This window comes from Zootoca vivipara, chromosome 7 (assembly GCF_965207765.1).
Source record: "Zootoca vivipara chromosome 7, rZooViv2.hap1.1, whole genome shotgun sequence".
Lineage (NCBI taxonomy): Eukaryota > Metazoa > Chordata > Lepidosauria > Squamata > Lacertidae > Zootoca > Zootoca vivipara.
In genome coordinates, this window is record NC_142590.1 from 72,959,057 (window position 1) to 72,980,213 (window position 21,157).

Genomic DNA, 21,157 nt, shown 5'->3' on the forward strand with positions numbered 1-21,157 from the left:
ATATAATTTAAGAGTGTATGATATGAAGGATGTCTCCACAACAAACTTTCTCCCAATTTAGAAAAACCCCTTCACCTCACTGCCCAAACCTTACAGGGCACTGGTGACCAGAGAACTAGCTATTTATAGGCCTGCCATTGAGTATTAAAAATAAATTCTTGATTTGTTTAGAAAGGGTAGCTGCTTTCAGTCATAAACACTTGAAACACAGGGAATATTTTTGAGGTTTATGAATGAAAGCAGAGAGCCATTAAACCTCTAGCTCGGTGGGATTAGCTTCCTCCTGCTGGAGACCAGCTGCTCGGGGACTTCCTTCTTGGAAACAGGGGTCAGTGCCTGTATCTCATATCTTTACAAGGCCAGCTTGTTCTTTATTTTCACAGCCACATCCGAAGAAGAAGTCAGCATGTGGATCAAAGGGTTGAACTGGCTTGTGGCGGATACCCTAAAGGCTGCTACCCCGCTGCAGATTGAAAGGTAAATCAAAAAATTGGGAGCAGGAAGACACAGGCAGGTGGCTCTCACTTAATTCCTCTCGTCTCCAATGTATTTGAGACTGTGCATGCCAGAAAGAAAACCCACATTGCCTTTTCATAATAAATTTATGTACAGTTCCATAATTTACAGCTTCCGGGAGCGAAAGATCCTGAGATTGTATTGATTGATTGATTCTGAAACCACCATACAGCTGAGAGAATTAAAAATGTGTCTTCATGTCTTCCTTGATCTGTGCCCCATGACAGCTTATCAATCAACCAGTCAATCAATCAACAAATGCACTTTTGAATCTTTCACTCCCGGAAACACAATAATGCTGCAAATTATGTAAATGTAGCTCAGAGGCTCAGCCAGCTCTCTGTCGTTGCACTTAGCTAAGCTGGACACCCCCATCAGCAGGATGCCTGGGTTCTTTCACTCTTCTTTCTTCCCCTCTTCCTGCCACCCACACCTGGTGTCTCTCTATATCTGTGGAAGCATCCATTCCAATGGGGACAGGACTTGGGAGGGGAGATAATTCCTGCCTCTTCTGCAGAATCTCCCTCAGCAGCTACCAGGGAACAGCCAGCCAGCCTCTTGTGGGTAATACGGTAGGTTGGCGGAAAATAGCACACAGGCTTTGGCACAACAGCTGGGCAGGGCCAGCAGAGCATAGAACAATTGCCAGTTGTGTCACACATCCATATAGCAAAGGGCTGAGCCACCAGAGCAACTTTGTAATAATAATAATAATAATAATAATAATAATAATAATAATAATAATAATAATATTTATACCCCACCCATCTGGCTGGGTTTCCCCAGCCACTCTGGGCGGCTTCCAGCACAATATTACAATACAGTAATTCATCAAATATTAAAAGCTTCCCTAACCAGGGCTGCCTTCAGATGTCTTCTAAAAGTCAGATAGATGTTTATTTCTTTGACATCTGGTGGGAGGGTGTTCCACAGGGCGGGCGCCACTATCGAGAAGGCCCTCTGTCTGGTTCCCTGTAATTTTGCTTCTCACAGTGAGGGAATCATCAGAAAGCCCTCGGAGCTGGACCTCAGTGTCTGGGCAGAACAATGGGGGTGGAGATGCTCCTTCAGGTGTACTGGGCCGAGACCATTTTGGGCTTTAAAGGTCAGCACAAGGTCAGATGTAGGTTCTCCACCCCAGTTTTATAGGATTCAATTTTGATACCTCTCCCCTGTGCATGTCTAGTTAGAAGTGGCAGGGATTTATCAGACCATTTTGTTGCATAGCCTTTCTAACTTTGCTTTTCAGAGACATGGGGTAGGGAAGCATTGGAGGTCAACGTAGGTTATTTGCAATTCAGCCCTTCCACAATACTGTAGAAAATAATCATGACTAGCTCTTTTTCTTCTTCTTATCCAACCATGTTTAGTGAGTATACGTCCACTGTACCTGTTTATTATTTGGTGAACTGTGGGTAACCTGTGCTTTGAAAGGTCAGCACAGCACTGGGAAGACTTAAGATTTCAAAACCTATTTTGTTTCAGGTGGCTCCGGAAGCAGTTCTACTCAGTTGATCGCAACAGAGAAGATAGGTAAATAGAGCAAAAGTTTCTCTTGTTTACAGTGTGGTCTCATTTATTGGGGGCATCCTGAAATCTATGTAAACAGCAATTCTGTTTAATGGCTGTTCCATTGCATTGGAAGAGTGGAAGTCTTTTTGCACATTATTCAGTCCTAAGACAAAGAAGACTAGACATACATTTGAATTTTAAACAAGTACAGTCAAATGCCTCTGTTTTGGAACATTTCAGCTTCTGAAGGTCAAAAACCCAGAAGTAAATGTTTTCGAACGTTTTTTGGAAGCCAAACATCCGATGCGGCTTCCGCTTGAGTGCAGGAAGCTACTGCAACCAATCGGAAGTCTTGGTTGTTGAACATTTCAGAAGCCTAATGTGCTTTTGGAACGGATTATGTTCAACAACCAAGGGTTGACTGTATTGGGAATTACATTTTAGAGCAACTAGGGCTGCAGCATTTAATAAATTAATTAGATTAAACAATGACAACCTTTAATTATTTAAAAATATGTCCCAATTAATTGTGCAACTTTTTCTTGGATATGTAAACCATCTGAATCCATGGTTGTGATCAAGAAGCCTCTGTGGAGCTGTAAAGGGGAGGTACTATTTGCAGACATAGCACAGAGCACCCTTCCCCAACCTGGCGTCCTCCAGATGTTTTGGTCTACAACTTTCATCTGTCCCGGCCAGTATTGCTGATGGTCAGGGATGATGGAGTTGTAGTCCAACAACACCTGGTTGGAGACAGCTGGCACAGAGAAAGGAAACAAAAGAGAGCTGGGAAGCTGATGATAAGTGGAGCAGGATCATATAGGTCTGGGGAGGTGGGAGAAAAAGAGTTGAAGCCAGGAAGGGATCAAATGAATGTGCAAGTCTCTGCCTGGAGATGGGACATTGATGTAGATTTCCTTGCCAACCAAAGGCCATCCTGAGTGTCGGCCACAAAATGAGAAATCATTGAAGTAACTTAAAGGCTGGGTTTTTTTCTACCGCTTTCCAAGCACCCTGAGGTCATTGAATGGGAAGAACACTTGGTTTGATGGATTTGAAATCTGGTTGCAGTAGTGCCAGCATGATAAGTTTGCATTTCCAAGACAACTATCTTCTTCTTCTTCTTCTTCTTCTTCTTCTTCTTCTTCTTCTTCTTCTTCTTCTTCTTCTTCTTCTTCTTCTTCTTCTTCTTCTTCTTCTTCTTCTTTGTATACTGCCTTTCATCCAAAGATCATTGGGCGGTTCACAATGTAAACATTAAAAAACAAACCAGTAACTCCCCCTCCCACAAACACATTTAAAAGCCCATAGAATGATTCTACTTTGCAAGCTGCTCTTTATTAACCACTTATTATAGGATCTGTGAATACATAGGATATCTTTGGCATGTTTGCTTATATTGAATCCATGGAGAAGAAAAACTGTGATGTGCATTTTCTGTCAAGTTTAGAAGAGAGCAAAATGGTGTCAGTGCCAATGTGCCTTGCCATCTGTCCTTCTATCTTAAATGTCCTCTTCTATTGCCTCTAGGTCCCCCCGCTCCGCCACTCAACACAGATTTCCTTTAATGATGTTAAGAGAGTAGTACATTAACCTTTCAGTATTGATTTTTTAAAAAGAACTTTTTCCCTCGAGAGATGAAATGTTTTAACCATTACCACTGAGTGCAAAAATAGGAGTCAGAGCACAGGCCCTGCCAATAGGAACGTGGGAAGCTGCTTTGCACTAGGTCATACGGTTAGTTCATCTCACCCATTATTGTCTCTTTGGACTGGCGCTGGCTCTCCATTGTCTCAGGTGAAGGTCTTTCCCATCACCTTGATACCTGATCTCTTGAACTAGAAATGGTGCCGGCAGCAAAAACCACCTGCCTGCAAAATATAAATGCTGCAAGAAAACTTTCCGAAGGTTCCACCTTACTAGGGTATGTGCCACCAGGAAAAATGCCATTGTTGCCATGGTGACTGAGCATCTGATAGATTTGGTAGTCTGCAAGATCATCTGTTTTGCCCGTTTCATTTTTTAAAAAGTCTTCCTGCGAGACAGACTGAGCACCTATGTTTATTTAAAAACATTTCTGAGTTGTTTAATATTTAAAGATCTCTTAAGGGAGTAGGGTTTCCTTAGACTAAGGGAATAGTGCACAATTAATTCACTGTGTTAGGACGTGGCATGTCTCCTTTGCAAACAGGGAAAGGGTTCCACGTTGCTGGTAATATCTCTGCTCACGCTTACATTACAGCTTTCAGCCCTTCCATTCCTGAAATGTAGCCATTTCCCATCAGTATTGATCTTGTTCTGCAGCCGCAATGGGGATGGTTGGATGTGTTCTAAGGTGCACTCTCACAGGGGAACAGTTAGGTCCAGCAGTGTCTACACCCTAGATTGCCCTCCAGAATCCTTTGCAGTGCAGATGGCAAGTAAATCGGTGTGGAGAGTCTTCCTTGGGATAAGTTTGAAAGCCACTGCTGTGAAGGAGAAATCCTAGAGAGTTCATCATCTCCCACTACTGCAATGGTGTGTTGGGAGACACCTCACGAAAGTTACTCTGCCGAACCACTAAAGGCACCGGAGCCCTGTCAAATGTAGTACAGTCATACCTCTGCTTACGTATCCCTCTTGATACGTAAACTTCGGGATGTGAATGCGGCAAATCCGGAAGTATTTTTCCGGGTTTCGCCCCATGCAGAAGTGCTAAACCTTGAAATAAACAGTAAATTGCAAGAACTCAGGCCAGGAGGAAGATGAATTTCAAGGTTTTGTTTATGTAATGATAGGATGAAGAATTCAAATAGGAATCAATTCCAGTATGATAGTGAGGCAAATAAAAATTAATTCCAGTGAAAAAAATCCCAGGACAAGGCCTCGTTTTGCTAATTCATCATCAGCAATGTTTTAATGGTCTGAGCTAGCAAGGCAAGCATACTTGGTACACTCTGACCATTAAAACATTGCTGTTGAAGAATTAGCGAAACAGGGCCTTGTCCTGGGATTTTTTCACTGGAATTAATTTTTATTTGCCTCACTATCATACTGGAATTGATCACTATTTGAATTCATCCTATCATTTGTTGTTTTGTTTAGTCGTTTAGTCGTGTCCGACTCTTCGTGACCCCATGGACCATAGCATGCCAGGCACTCCTGTCTTGCACTGCCTCCCGCAGTTTGGTCAAACTCATGTTCGTAGCTTCAAGAACATAAGTATCATTACATAAGTAAAACCTTTTGAAGACTTACTTGAAATTCATCTTCCTCCTGGCCCAAGTTCTTGCAATTTACTGTTTATTTCTGGACTTCACCAAGAACTCAAATTTCTACAGAAATGCTAAACCTTGCTGCGCGCATGCGCAGAAGCGGTCCTCCAGTTGCGAATTCCTCGGGATGCGGCCGGACCTCTGGAACGGATCCCGTTCGCAACCGGAGGTACCACTGTACTTGCTTGATACCACAACTTGAAACCCTTTGCATCTCTTTCCCCAGCAAATAAATACAAGTTGCATTTCCCTTGTGTCTCCAGTGCCAAAGGCTGCCCAGCGCCTCTGCTGCTTGCTTGTGTCCCTTCTCCCTTGTGCAGTCGGTCTTCCTATTTCCTGTTCTGGCAGGAGGCCTTGGCTTGGTCGTTATTTAACCAGGAGCTGGGACAGAGGCAGCCCCACAGCTCCCAACGCACCATGGAGGCAAATAATGAGCAACATCTGTCAGCGAGGGCGGGGTACATTTTTGTATGATTTGCATATTGACTAGTTTGTGTTGTGTCTTCAGGAGATTATTGCCACCTGCTTTCTGAATACTCTGCTCCGTGGACATGAGGGGATGGTTCAGCGTGCAAAGCAGAAAAAATGCTAAGTGCTCTCAGTGGATATAACAAGCCAGCCTGGTGTTCTAAATGAACCTTTGTTTGTATGTGTCTTCTGAGCTTCCTTGTTTCCACAGCCCCTTGTCTGAGAGGGCGAAGGAACAAAGATGCAACTGGCTGGTGTGCTTTGAGCAAGAGCCGTTGTTGTCAGAGGAATAAATAAGCTGCTCTTTTGTACAAGAGACCTAGATGGTAAAAGCAAGGTCTCTCAAAATCTGAATGGCAGTTATCTTCTTTGTGTGTATTCGACCATAGCTGCCAAGTTATCCCTTTTTTTAAGGGATTTTCCCTTATGCTGAATAGGCTTCCTCGCGAGAAAAGGGAAAAGTTGGCAGCTATGTATTCAACTGGCGTGTGTGTGTGTGTGTGTACATTTGACCAGCTCTTCATCAAGGGAATCTTTACAACCTGAATAACAAATAAAGTTTGCCATGCTGGCAAGCAATATGAGATTGAAGTTGGGGGCCCCCAGGGCAGTAATAATTAAGGGTGCCCCTCAGGAAAGAACTGAAACTCTGCTTTTTGCTTAAGTGCAATGCATTCTGCTACAGCCGCTGTTATTGGCAGCAGAGGTGTAGCTAGGGAGGGCCGGGGCGCCAGTGGGGGGTGCACTGGGCGCCACTTGCCCTGGGCGCCCAGCTACGCCGCTGCTTGGCAGCGTTCAGTAAAAAAAGATACCTACATTAAAATTATAATGCAAAAGCAGCCAGTAGACCAAAGTAGACATAAAATAAATAAAGACAACCAACAGGTACTAAGGGCCAGCAAAAAAAGCTTGGGAAAATAAAATGAGGTTTTAGCAAGTGCTGAAATGTCCTCTATGTTGACGCTAAACTGGTTGCATAGAAGGCACCACTCACACATGCTGCTGGCAGCGGATTGCTCACATGTTTTTGCTTGCTTGTCGGCCTGCTATTTGAAACCTGCTTGTGTACTTAGATTCTTTGAGTAAACGCTGGAGCCAACACATTTGCAGTTAGGTGTGCTGCAAATATATTTTTTAATAAAGAACGATCAGAGTTTGCAAGCTGTTCTTCAGGCTGAGGACAGCTAGGGAAATCTGGTGTGCTCGAGGTAGTGGTCCTCCTTGGCAACTGAGCTGTCGATATGGTTTCCTCCCATACACACCCGATCCACACAGTAAACTCATGTGTTGGGGCCAAAGCGGCATGGGTTGCATGCACACCTGGCCAGAAGCTGGAATTAGACCTCACATACTTCAGGCAATGCTTTTTACTGCATAAGTTCTTCCTACTTGCAAAGATCACCAAAGGAGGCTCTGCATTAGGTGCTAACCCTTGCCTGGCATAGATCAGGCATGGGCAAACTCCGGACCTCCAGATGTTTGGGGCTACAATTCCCATCATCCCTGACCACTGGTCCTGTTAGCTAGGGATGATGGGAATTGTAGTCCCAAACATCTGGAGGGCCGGAGTTTGCCTATGCCTGCCATAGATGGTCCTCGGTGGTATCATCTGGTACTCTCTGTCTAGTGAAGCTCCTTGGTTTATATCCTGATATACACCTCACTTTAAGGCACTTAAGTGGGTCTGTGTAAACTATCCATTTGTTCATATTCCAAAAGTGGATGAACACCTTCCAAATAGCAAGGCTTTCCCTATTTAAAGGTGGGACTCAGGAAATTCAAGGACATTTTCCCAGTTCCAGCTTGCTTTGAACTTCTTTCTTTTTTGCTCTTTGTTCTTAGAGAACATGTGCTATAGAGTATAATGGAGACTAGTGGTGGGTGTTCAATGGCTTTGATATGGTTTTGGAATCTGTACATTTAATTTCTAGACTCCTGCAATTATGCAAGTAAGAGACATGCCCTTTTTACCATCTTGGGGGGGGGCAGAGGAAAGCCTGCTTCTTAGACAGATTGTAAATTACCTTTTCTTGTTTGCGCCATGTGTTTTTGGTTACTTTCAGAATAAAGCCATTCAGTAATACAGTTCCTGGAATTAGCTGGGTTAAGCCTATCCACATCGGCTGCTTTGCTGTGCACACTCTGCTGATAAACAGATATTTTGGGTTTTGTAAGAGAGAGAGATATCCCTAGTTGCCTTGAAAATTTCAGTGGTGGCAAGTGAAACTAACCTGTTTTGTGAGGTTTGGGAGTGTTTGTTTTTAAGTTTTATTCTATGTGCAAATAGTAGGTGGGATTGCTTGTCTGGCAAGCTCTCAGGGCCCCTTTCATTGCACAATCATGATGATTTGCGCTCATGATACTGTTGGGGCAGTCACACATGATGCCACTTTCAATACTATTTGCACCTGCAGAAGTTTTGGAGTGACCACACCACACCATTTCCAATCCAATCTCCTGCTGAAATCCCATAACTTTGTATATCACAAATGTTCTGCTTTATTTTTGTCCCTCTTTTGTAGCCATTCTGCAAAGCAGTAATGTGGTAGCACTGGGGAAGCATTGCAGAACAAACTAAAGCAGAATAAATCCAGCACTAATGATTCAAGAATATGCTGCAGAGAATTATTGCTGGTGCCCATCTTTCTTGAGCGACAATGGAGTGTGCCTCTGGGGGTGAAGTCAAACTGTTATGTTAGCAGCCCTGAAGTGATGATCTCAGGGCGCAAGCCTAGGCAGTGTGTATGGAGTTCCTGGGGTGCTCAGATGACAAAACTCCCCTCTCGGCCTCACAGTTGGGCCAAATGAAAGCAAAGCAATGTGTTTGGCACCAGCTTGGGTGCAGGAGCTGCTGGAAGGAGGTGCGCAAGGTGCCATCTTAAGAACTCCACTCCAGATTTGTGTAGATACCCCACAAGGCAGCTAAGGTTTACAAGCCCCATCTGCCCCTCACCTCGCTCTACAGAATATGCCTTCAGTAAAACAGCCTGGATGGGTTCTGAGCTGGAATGTTCATATAACCTTTCCCACTGCACATGTGCAGCAACATGGAGTGTTTTGTACTATAATCTGAATATGAGAGTTGCACAAAGTCATTGAATTTGCAGCTGTTATAGTTACAGAAATCCCTGCATACTGGTGTGTGTGTGTGTGTGTGTGTGTGAGAGAGAGAGAGAGAGAGAGAGAGAGAGAGAGAGAGGTGAGGTGGGGAGATGAACTCATGATTACAGTGTGGAAAACTGATTAGTAGCCATTGGTCCTTTGTTCAGTTTCTCAGTTCCCCTTCCTCCTCTTGGAATGCAGACACTGTTTTCTCACCCACTGAGATCTGGAAGTAATAAATGGGTAGTTACTGGGTTCCATTTCCTGACCTAATGACTGGAGCTAATCCTCCAACTGCAAGGTTGTCTTGTCTGCAACATGCGTCTCTCAGGAGTTCAGCTGGGAAGGATTTTTTAACTGGATTAAGTCCAGTGCTTTCCTGTGCTGCTGTGAAGGGAGTTCTGCAGTCTCTCTTCCTGGGGAGAGGGGACCATAGTGTCTGGGTTGCCAGGAGCACATGATTTCTTTGCCAGCAAATCCTCATCTGAAACTGATTTGCTTGGATTTCATCAGTCATCCTTTGGCTGACAAACTATACTGAATAGGTTTCTCCTCTCAACATCAATTTGCTCTGTCGAACAGAGAGAATCCCTGGACAAACGTAAACCTCGTTAATTAGCAAAAGGGTCGAGATCGGAATGTTGAGAAGGCCCCTTTGATTTGATTACACACTGCAGAAAAGGTAAAATATGTTGATTACATAGAATGACTGGCAGTAGTGCTCCTAAACTGAACTTGCACAATCTAAGAAGGACAAACGCATTTAATGACAGATAACTTAAAGGTAAAGGGACCCCTGACTATTAGGTCCAGTCGTGGATGACTTTGGGATTGCAGCGCTCATCTCGCTTTACTGCGTACAGCTTCCAGGTCATGTGGCCAGCATGACTAAGCCGCTTCTGGCGAACCAGAGCAGCACACGGAAACACCGTTTACCTTCCCGCCTTCCTTGCACTAGCGTGCTTTCGAACTGCTAGGTTGGCAGGAGCAGGTACTGAGCAACAGGAGCTCACCCCGTCGCGGGGAATCGAACCGCTGACCTTCTGATCAGCAAGCCCTAGGCCAGGCATCCCCAAACTTCGGCCCTCCATATGTTTTGGACTACAATTCCCATCATCCCTGACCACTGGTCCTGTTAGCTAGGGATCATGGGAATTGTAGGCCAAAACATCTGGAGGGCCGCATTTTGGGGATGCCTGCCCTAGGCTCTGTGGTTTAATCCACAGTGCCGCCTGCGTCCCTTGACAGATAACTATTCTATTGGAAAAAGGCTGTAACTCAATTGGTAGGGCTAAGAGAGACCCTTGTCTGAAACCCTGGAGAGCTAGTGATGGTCAATGTAGACATTACTGACCTAGATGGACTCATGACCTGACTTATTATAAGGCAGCTTTCTACTTTCCTATTTTGGTAATTGGACCAGTCCATTATCCCATGTTATTGAAATTCATTTAAGTTAACAGCCCAGTATGCATGGCACTCAGTGAAGAAATGCTGTTCCCTGGCACCACACTTTGGAGTCTCCTTGCCAGGTAGGAGCAGAGTCTCTCTCTCGAGATAATAGCAGTATTACTCTACTGGGTCATCAGCAGTTTATAATGAAATGCTGCTGAATGATCTGATCAGGCCAGCAAGGGAGAATTCCCTGCAACCAGCAGACAAAAATGGTTGACTAATCACTGTTCCTATTTTGAAACCTTACTGGATAGCATATTGGCACGGGTTCAGATACCCAGTCGCATCCAAATGATCCTGGCATTGCTGAGCAATGACCCACGAGCAATATAGTTTATCGAAAATGGGAGGCTTTAAAATAGCTTTAACATAATATGTGGAGAGGCCTTCAGTAAAAGGATGGAGTGTCATCCAGAGTTCATAACCTATTCTGAATCTGTGGCAACTAATTGCACTTTAATGATCATCATATGTATGCTTATGGGAGTGGGTACGATATGACACGATACGATAATCTTTATTGTCATTGTCCCATGCAGAACAACAAAATTGAACATCTACATCAAACTTAAACAACCATCAGCATAATTACCCCCTAAAAAACACTAATACCCCTCCTGATTTACCCCCTAAAACTCTGATGCCCCATGACTGAATACAGACCCTCCCTCACAGACTGCCTTTCACTGCATTCAAAATCGAAATCGCTCTTGGATAGAAGCTATTTTCTCAGACGGCTAGTCCTGGTCTTTATGACCCTGTACCTTCTTCCAGAAGGCAGAAGCTGAAAGAGATCATTTCCGGGGTGCTCACTGTCCTGCACAATATCTGCAGCTTTCTTATAGCACCTGGAGGCATAGATTTGATCCACAGTGGGAAGAATGCATCCAAGTAATGGAAAGTGGATTAATCTGTTCCAGACAGGTCCGCGGAGTACTTAAACTGAAAATACTCAAACCGAGGCGTACTTAAACCGAGGTATGACTGTAGCTAACTGGGGGTGCAGACCACCAGGGTGAATTGCTTGCTTTGTGCAAAAGTTGTGAATGTTGCCCATTGTATAGCCCAGTATATAGTTCTGGGGCAGAACTTGGCACCAGTGACATGGAGAAATGTAGTCATGAGGTCCTGGAAGCAAAATGTAGATTGCTGGGAAGAAGGTAGTCCCTGAAGTCACAACCTTTGGCTCGTGGGCCTAACTGGGCTCCCCTGGCCATTTCCTCCAAACCCAAACCCACATGCACCTGCCCTGCACTGGATGTCATGTGTCGTGCCAAGTGTGGGGTAGGCAGAGGCACAGGTGCAGAAGGCAGGATTGAATTTCCCACATATTAGCTGGTGTGTTGGGAGTTCAGTCCTGCTTGGTCCACATGTACCAGTGAGTTCCTGTAGGGAAATGGCTTGCATGTCCAAAGCTTGCAGAAAGCAGAATTTGAATCAGCTGATGTGCAGAGAATTTGATGCTGCTGCGGTGGTATATCCCACACCTGTCAATCACTTGACATTGATATGTGCAGGAGGAAAAATAAAGATCTGGCTTGTTAGGACAAAAGATCTAGCTTTACCCCTCTGACATTTAAACGATCGTAACGTTTTTCATCTTCATCTGTGGGGGAAAGTTATATGCCACACCAAATCTTCCTCAGCTGCTGTCTACTCTCTTCCCCCCCCCCCCGCCCCCAATCAGTTTAAAAGCAGCTTTGCTTTGCTGCTTTTTTATTTTTTATTTTATTTAAGTTCATGCTTAAATGAACTAGATGGGCTTTTCTCTTCATTTAGCAAGCTCTTCTAATGTTATTGTGTATGTAAACTAGAATAAGGCATGAAAAGCGTTAGGAGGGGTGAACTTCTGTGTGATTATGGATGGTATTCAATGAATTACACTTGTGCAAGGGGACTTCCCCTCCATCACCCCCAAATCTGCTCCAGAGGGAAAACCTCAAACCAGAAGATTTAGGGGGGCTGCTGGGGGCGTGGATGAAATGTTCTGTTATGCAGAACACCAGAAGAAATTGCCAAAATATATAAAACCAATTCGAAAAAATGTTGGAAATGTCAAGATAAAATAGGCAATTATTTCCATGGCTGGTGGCAATGTGTTAAAATATATGAATTTTGGAATAAAGTACAGTATATGAAAAATTAAAAAGGATGTTAAAAATCACATTTGAAAAGAAGCCAGAAATATTCTTATTAAGTATGGTGCCAAAAATATTCAAGAAGATAGGAAAAATATATTATTATATGCCTGTGCAGCAGCTCAGCTTCTCATCACAAAAAATTGGGAGAAAAAATACCGACAATCTTTGAATGGCAGGAAAAATTAGTATGAATTTAGCCAAAATGACGGCAGCTATTAGGAATTTATCTAAGCAAAAATACAAGGCAGATTGGAAATATGTTGATGATTATTTAATTAAAGAAAATATTAATACGGATTTGGTGATTTGCATGAATTGAAATACACACAGGGAATCTTTTTTTAAAAAAATTAAGTTGATAATTATGTTAGATAAAGACAATTATGTTACCGTAGATAATTATGTCAGGAAAAGTAAGATAAGATAAAGCAAGATCAGATGAAATTAAAAGAGGAAAGCGATGTACAAACAATAGGGAGTCAATTCCCCCCCCCCCGTTTTTAATTTTGTATTATATTTTGTACTCTATAATTTTGCAATTTATAATTTGTGAATATTGATGGAAATTTGCTCTTTTTTTCCTTTCTTTTTTCTTGTTGGTGTTATTTCTTTTTCTTTCTTTTTCCTTGTCCTTTCGTTTTCAAATGTTGGACTTTTTCAGAACTCTGTTAATGTTATTGGTGGCAGAACCACTGCACATCTGCCGCAAAACCCCAGTGCAATATCATATTTTTGTGCTTGCCGGGCATGGACTTCCTGCTGCCCTGTATGAATAGTTGGCACAACCTAGAATGTGTTCCCCTGTGGCCCCATGTGGCAGAACAGTCCTTGAGGATATTAGGCAGCCTTATTTTCTCCTCTGGGAACCCCTGCTAGGCTTCCAGTGAACCTGAAACACAATTTGGAAACCCGTTTTCTTAAACAGACCCCTGAAGCCCACAATGTCTTTTCTCCAACAGCAAACAAGTAGATTTCCCCCCAAAAAATAACTTTCCCCATTCCTCTGAAAAAAGTTCCTCACATTTTACATCTCGGTGCTCTGCCTCCTTTTCCTTTATTTTCTCTTCTTCTTCCTGATGCAGATTGAAGAGAAACCATTTCCCAAACCATTTCTGAAAACTGTCCAAGTGATGGCTGGGAAAGCAAACAGACCTGTTTTTCTCAAGCTGTGGGGGTTTTTTTTTTTTATTAAAGCTCTTTTGAAATCATTTCAATCTGCCGTTTGGGAAAGGCCCAGAGGAATTATGGCCTTGTTCCTTCCCAAGTAGTATCCTGCAGAAGTGGCAGCTTTAATAGGCTTTCTGAGGTGTATAATTTTGGAGATATTTAGAGGTAACCATCACTTCTGCAGGGGACTGTAGGTGGTTTTGGCCTATCACCCTCCTTTCATTGAGTTGCCTTCGGTTTTATTGTATTAGCCTGTTATTCTGGATTTAAAGCGACAGCTCAGATTTTAGGAACCTGACAGCAACCAGGTTGTCTGTGGCAACTGCAACATCTGAGGACTGGGGTTATAAACACATTTGCTCCCCCAGTGACTCTGGGGCCAGCCACCGGAGCTGGAAGTTGTGAGAGGCATCAGCAGCCCTTTGAGTGAGGAAGCCGTGCCCTCCGAGGGATGAACACCTGGCTGCTTTGGCAGCCATTTCTGGGCCAGGGTCATTTCCTGTGAGGCCAGCTGTGACCCACCAGGGTGGCAGTTAGAACATCTCAGGAACTGCAGTGGAGGGACCTATATGTGCTTTTGCCCCTCCTTAATGGCTCTTGGCTTTTAAATTGTATTTTAAATGTATTTTAGGTAGTCTCTGGAACTTAGGGGTTAGTGAGAGGTATAAATGCTCCACGTGAACATGCCCAATAATTTATTTTCTTATTATTTACCATTTAGGATTTCTGCAAAGGATCTGAAAAGCATGTTGTCTCAAGTGAACTACCGTGTCCCTAACATGAAGTTTCTGCGCGAGAGGCTAACAGTAAGTACTTGATATTCTTTGCCCCTTTAAACATGCATTCTCTTCGCAGTCATTGCTATCAGCTGCACCAGAGCATCAATTGGGGAAGGGCCATAGCACAGCATTGTCTACTCTGGCCTAGCACCAGCTCTGTGGGGTTTCAGAGAAAGAAATGTTTCTTCTGTTCACCTGATCCTTTTAACTGGAGATGCCAGAGACATAGCTGCCAAGTTTTCCCTTTTCTCGCGAGGAAGCCTATTCAGCAGAAGGGAATTTCCCTTTAAAAAAAGGGAGAACTTGGCAGCTATGGCCAGAGATTGAACCTAGAGCCTTCTGAATGAACATATGCTAGAGAGCATATGCTCTACCATTCAGCAAACTATTAAGAGACTCTGGGCATGCACTCCCACTTTGTATATTTAAAAACACATCAGGGGATTAGTGTTAAAATACTGCAGTCATCTCAGCACACAGGAGAACTTAGGTGTTATACATGACTGAGGACGAGTGTTATTTATTAAGAGGATTTCCTCCTCCCTAATCTCTCATTTTAGGATGTGGAGCAGAGAAATGGTGATATCACATATGGACAGTTTGCCCAGTTGTACCAGAGTCTGATGTTCAATGCACAAAAAGGGGTGAGATGCTTCTAATTGGAATATTTGATACTTTGTAAAATCTATGCCTCCTCTTTTGTTTTGGTGCTGTTCCATTTCCTATTACTTTCCCTTTTGTTTTATCTAGCATGTGAATTGAATACATTTCAAATAGCAAATTGTTTCCCTCACCTGCACCTGTCACCCTAACTAGGAAAAATAAAATCTGTGCCTACAAATGGAAGGTGAAAAATGGGAAGCTCCTTTTTGCAGTTTAGTTTCTAGTGCAGTGTACAGATAAGCCTGATCAGAAAAGTGAAGATCACCAACTTTCTCACATCAGTTCTGGACACAGACCAGGACCTGCTGTTGCTATGTGTGCTGCTGACCTGCTATTGTGAGAGAAAGGGACTCAAAGACAGACAGTAGAGTTCTGAAAAGGAAGAGGTCTCAAGTTTACTTGCCATTCTGTCTTTGTTTTTACAGAAAAAAAGGGTTATGCGAGCTCTCACCATTTGTCCATCTCCAAGCCCCAAGCATCTCTCTAGCTTATTTTATGTAAGAATTACATGACACTCTTCAGTAAGAATATTTTAGGGCAGCTTGCAAATAAAACAACAGAACAATAATAATAGTAAAACAATGATGAGAATGAGTGGCGTCATTGAGTTGTCCCCCCCAGCCCACATCTTTTATTTCATTCATTTCATGTGTGAATATACTGAAATAATGATGGCAGGCACAGCCTAAAATAATAGGCTGTGATTAAGCCGTTGCATATATTTACTGAAGTGTAAAGCGTGACACTGAATATACCAAGCAGAATCAGCTGATGTACGCCTTTTTTCTCCTTATGCAGATGGCTATTCCATTCTTGGAAAGGTAAACTGCTCCCTTTCCTATATACAGTTGGGAGGGTTGAGTGGGTTGGAAATTAGACTTGTTTATGAATGTATGTTGACATTTGACTGCAGACTGCTCGTTTCCTCAATAGGACCCTGTTCTCAATATGTCTTCAATGAAGGGCCTTGTTTTAAAAATGCTGGGCTGAGCTGTTTGGTGGTGGAATTTCTAAATCAGGGGTGTTCAAAACAGACTCTGAGGCTAGGTTTCTCTCATCCCATTCTTAGTTCACCATTGGCATAGCAATAAATCTATTTCGTAGCAAACTGCAAAATTCAAACAAGTTGGAGTGATTTTTATCCCCGTTGCTGTGACCACAGAACTTGGAATTTTGCAGATAGATTGAACTAGCTGGTGCAAAACCCAGCCAACTTTTCATTTTAGATCTTTTACTATCTTTTGATTATTTGGATTAATGCCTGTCAGTGCCCTGGCCCAGTGGCAAAGTGGGTTATCTGGAAATGATCCATTTCTATGTAGAGATCCTCTAGCACCGCTATTTCTTCCTTTGATTTCTTTCACTCATTATTGCCCTGTGGGAGAGGGAGGAGCAGAGACAAGGAGCAAGGCTGTCATGTATGAGGATGGTTGAGGCTCCCTAGTTGCTTTCAGTGATCCATCTCAGCTCTGACACTGCCTTCCTTGTTTAGCCGATTTCTCAGTGCAGCAGCTGCTTGTTCTGCAGGGCGATGCTTTCTAACCAACGTGTCTTGTCTGTGCTTCCTCCTCCAGCAGTGCAGAGAGATCTGAGCACTGCAGGGTATCACTGAAGGAGTTCCAGATGTTTTTGCTAGAATACCAAAAGGTGAGTTCGTGCAATAGAAAGGGAAATGGAGAAAGAAAGCAGCACAATGTGATAATCAATGGCTTTTTTTGGACACCACTCAACACAGTGTGACCTCTCGTAGGCAACTGAGAATTCTGAGTTCTTTAAATAAAGTTCGGTTCCTTGCACTGGTGCTGAGAAATAATTGGGATCTTTCAGTAACAATTAGAAAATTTGAAACAGCAGTGCCTTATTTCACAGGTTGTGCTGACACATAAGAAAACAATATCTAAATCCCATGTGACTATTATTAAATAATAACCAAACAAGTGCTCTTACACGGAGACCTGGCTCCTCATCAGGTGTACTGTGTTAGCAGTCACCTAAATAACGCATATGGAGTCCAGAGAGAAAATACCGTAAATCCTAATAACACTTCACTGGGCAAAAGTGAACAAAAACAGTGTCTATAATTTGAGGGGAAAGTAACAGAGAGGCATTTCACCAGGCCTTGTCCATTGCAGGGAAACACTGAACCCAACATGCAGAGGAAAAGGTCCCTTAGGAGTACACAGCCAATCAGAGCATATGTTGCCTCAGTGTTGATCCTGCCACTATATCTGGTTGCTAAGCAGGCCTCCTGTCCCCCTCTTGGCTAGTAGACTTTAACACTAACAAAAATAACTCTTAAGTTACAAACTGAATGAGCCCTCCTGTTGCACATCTACCATGCTGCTAACCTTCATTATTGTGGTCCTGAGGAAAGGGGGATGAGGGATTAAGGCAGGATTCAGGATGTGGTTGGGGAGCTGGGCAGACCAGATGAGACCAGGCGCCAATGAGAGTAGATGCTTTAGGCTGCCTTAGAACCATAGTGGATTTTCCATGACATCCAATTTCTCTTCCTCTGAGGAGGCCCCCCTCCCATAGTCCTAATCCTGACGGCTGGTTAGTAGGAATGCAGCATGAATCTGCTGAGTTGGGTTTTAAAAAAACAACAACTCTGTGCTGCTGTGTCTCATTTTTATGTTTTACAGCTAGATGGGAAGCATTTTAGTGGTCTGCATTTCTAATTGTTTTATAGACATTTTTCTTTGTCATAAGCCACTTCAGACAGAAGGGAAGTGGCATGCAAATATTTCAAATCACTGTACAGCTGGAGAACAGTCTGACGTCACATGATGAAGAACACTTTGGATATAAAGGAGGCCTGCTAGGATGGCAGAGAGGCTGCCTGAGTAATAATAATAATAATAATAATAATAATAATAATAATTTTATTTATACCCCGACCTCCCTGGCCAAAACCGGGCTCAGAGCGGCTAACATCAAATATATAACGTATTACCATAAAATCAAGCAATCAATTAAAATACATCCTAAAATCAAATCAGAATCAATGTGAAATCCAATCTGCAAATTAGGGATGGGGACCTCAAATGCTCACCAGGCCGAACTGTTTATACTGATCTTATATGAGCCCGTGAGAAAAGTTGGGGGGCCACTTTCATGCAAGTTCTTATAAGGAGAGAGGGAGTCAAACTGGACCCAGGCCAAAAGGCCTGGCGGAACAGCTCCGTCTTGCAGGCCCTGTGGAAAGATGTCAGATCCTGCAGACCCATGGTCTCTTGTGACAGAGCATTCCACCAGGCCGGGGCCACAGCCAAAAAGGCCTTGGCCCTGGTCGAGGCCAGTCTAATCTCCTTGAGACCTGGGACCTCCAAGATGTTATTATTTGCGGACGGTAAGGTCCGCCGTGGAGCATACCAGGAGAGGCGGTCCTGTAGGTACAAGGGTCCTAGGATGTATAGGGCTTTAAAGGTTTAAACCAGCACCTTAAACCTGATCCTGTACTCCACCAGGAGCCAGTGCAGCTGGTATAGCACTGGACGAATGTGATCCCGTGGCGAGGACCCCATGAGGAGTCTCGCCATGGCATTCTTGTCCAGGCCACTCTGAGCTCTCAGAAGAAATTGGGAGAATGTGTGGGTGGCGTGGAAATGCAATACGGCTATCACCATTATTATTTGTTGCAATAACAGTGGTTCACAATGGTACCATGCAATTTGGCAAACAACATTATTGGGAAAAACTGACACAAAAATTAAAAGTAGCAAGAGGCCAAAAGAAACGCAACAATTTTTATTCTGCCTGGTGTGACTTTATTGATTGCACAAATAATGAGGCATGTGGTAGAACACTACCCATAGTCTGCAGCACAGTATGGCATGCATGAAGTAAATGCCGGTGTTTCATTTCCCCTCTTTCCCCTCCCTCCCCTTCCTACAAATTCGAACTGTTATTGACCAAAATATATTCAGAAATGTCTTTCTGAGTGTTTATTGTTGTTTTAATTTTATGTAATTGTTGCATGCCATTTGCTCTAACGTAAACAAATATCAATGCAACCATGTTAAACAGTTCAAAGAAAATGAAAATGAATAAAAACTATATTTAAAAAACACTGGTTCAAATTTAAATAGACCAGGTAAACTGGAAAAACACTCTGTGCTTGTCTGAGCTGTTTCATGTTGCATATGGCTGCCAGCTTGCAGTGGTCCCAGGAGTGCATTAAGATATTCACTAACTAGCACAATTTCTGTTTCATCCTGCTGATATTGTAGAATGAGGACAATATGCTACTGGAGAAGTAAACAAAAAAAAAAACCAGCCTGTTTTCTGAACACATGATGAAGGAGAGGGAGCCATAAAGTCAAAGAGCAAAATAAACCATGTCTCTCCTTGCTCTTACCTTCATTCCTCTGATGGGAGTTGAGGATGTTATCTGGCATAGGGCATAATCCAAGTTCTGGGCTTGGGGACAGTGGCAGAACCACTGCTATGTCTGAAGCCTGGGCAGGAGGTGGGGAGCAGTAATTACACTGTGTCTTGCTAGCACAGTAGAGAACAGGCCTATCACTTAGGATCTAGTGGGTCACTGGCTGGCCCAGCTCTACTCTCTCTTTGGCCCCAAACACCCTATTTCACCGGCTTACATTGGTCTACCTGACTTGTGAAAAGTAATTTAGGGCCTCTTGAATATGTGATTTGTTGTCTATGTGAAGCTAATTTCTGTGCATCACTGATTCCCAGAGAGGTTGTTTATTTTCCTGCAAGTACACTTAGTGGGCAGCTGATGTGTGCCGGGGCCTCAAACTCTTACACTCAGGGTGAACTAGACTTTCCTGCCCCCCTTTGTACCTGGTAGTGTGCACAGATTGTTTTTTGGATGCACACAAGGAGAACCAAATGGCCGTAATGATGATACGGAAAGGGCACTGTTCTCTAACAATGAATCTCTGCTATGTTGTTTGGGTTTGATTTGCATTTTCTCTTGTCATTTCTCTTTCTTTATAATTTTGTTTTTCCTTGCATGGAGATCATTTTCATCTAGTAAAAATGACGTGCTTAAAGTTGTGGTCGTCCAGAAAGCCACACTGGCTTGGATGTTGGCATGTTTCAGTGATGCTTTGAGCAGAGAGGGGTGAAATCTTGTGCTGCATAATGGTTAAGAGCTCTGAGCCCTGAGGTCCCCGGTTGAAATTTTGGCTTGGCTACAAACCCACCATTCCACATATTCCCCAAGAAGATCAGGGCAACTTCCTCTGTGGTTTGCCATTTTCTCTTTGTCGCTACCTTGCTAGATGTAGACTAAGCTGAGAAATAGCTCCTTCTCCAGGCTTCATGCTTGTGCAGGGATTTGTGGCTAGGCAATTCCAATTCAAGCCCAGCAGAATCACCCATCTTTAGCTCTTCATCTGCAATCCAGGGGTAATAATACTGACCCACCTTACAGAGCTATTTTAAGGATTTCTGAAGCAATAGATGTGACACACACCGAGCACTTTAGGATTGAACTGAATGCTTGGATATGCTGGAAGTATCTGGCTTGTGAAAGTTTCCTCGTCTTCCTCCTTCCTTGTGTTTACAGGAACTTTGGGCTACTAACCTCCTCTTTGTCCAGGACTTCATGTTCAGCTTTCTGAAGGACCCACTGAGGGAAATTGAAGAGCCTTATTTTTCCCTGGATGAGGTAAGACTCCCAAGAATCTACTGGTGTGGGTGTCTGCAGCGGGGCTTGGGGGTGTGTGAAGTGAGAAGGTACATTGCACAAGCCTCTTTTACAGTTCCCCTAGGATGCTTTACAATTCTGCGCTCTCTGATAGGCAGCCTGCTGGCCACGTTGGAACCAATGAACACTTGGCCTCCCTTCCTCCTCTTGCCCTTGCCATTTCCCTGCTGCTCCTGGGGGGGGGGTCCACTGGTACCTCAGTCCTGGCTGCCGTGTCTCCCTGTGTTACTGTACATGTGGACAGGTAATAGTCTTCAGGAAGAAGCAGGCCAGGAGGTAGCTATCCTGACTGCTGCCCACTGTAGCGAGTTAACACTACAATGTGGCATAGTTCAACACTTTCTCGCCTCCACCCCCCTTCATTCTGTCTCTCTTTCTCCCCTTATCTATCTTCTGATATACATCCTTCTCTCCTTACCC

At 43.6% G+C, this 21,157-nt stretch overlaps 1 protein-coding gene across 3 annotated transcripts in view; it reads left to right on the top strand.

Moving 5' to 3' along the window:
* PLCG1 (phospholipase C gamma 1) overlaps window positions 1–21,157 on the top strand; it is a 90,428-nt gene that overhangs the window by 38,136 nt on the left and 31,135 nt on the right. For 2 of the 3 annotated variants that reach the window (XM_035122998.3, XM_035122995.3), the window contains exons 3-9: window positions 384–477; window positions 2,002–2,049; window positions 14,337–14,421; window positions 14,955–15,038; window positions 15,856–15,878; window positions 16,632–16,704; window positions 20,597–20,698. In XM_035122998.3, the coding sequence (XP_034978889.2) occupies window positions 384–477; window positions 2,002–2,049; window positions 14,337–14,421; window positions 14,955–15,038; window positions 15,856–15,878; window positions 16,632–16,704; window positions 20,597–20,698 (509 nt within the window). The remainder of the gene's footprint in view (window positions 1–383; window positions 478–2,001; window positions 2,050–14,336; window positions 14,422–14,954; window positions 15,039–15,855; window positions 15,879–16,631; window positions 16,705–20,596; window positions 20,699–21,157) is intronic. The other variant, XM_035122996.3, reaches the window with a different exon arrangement.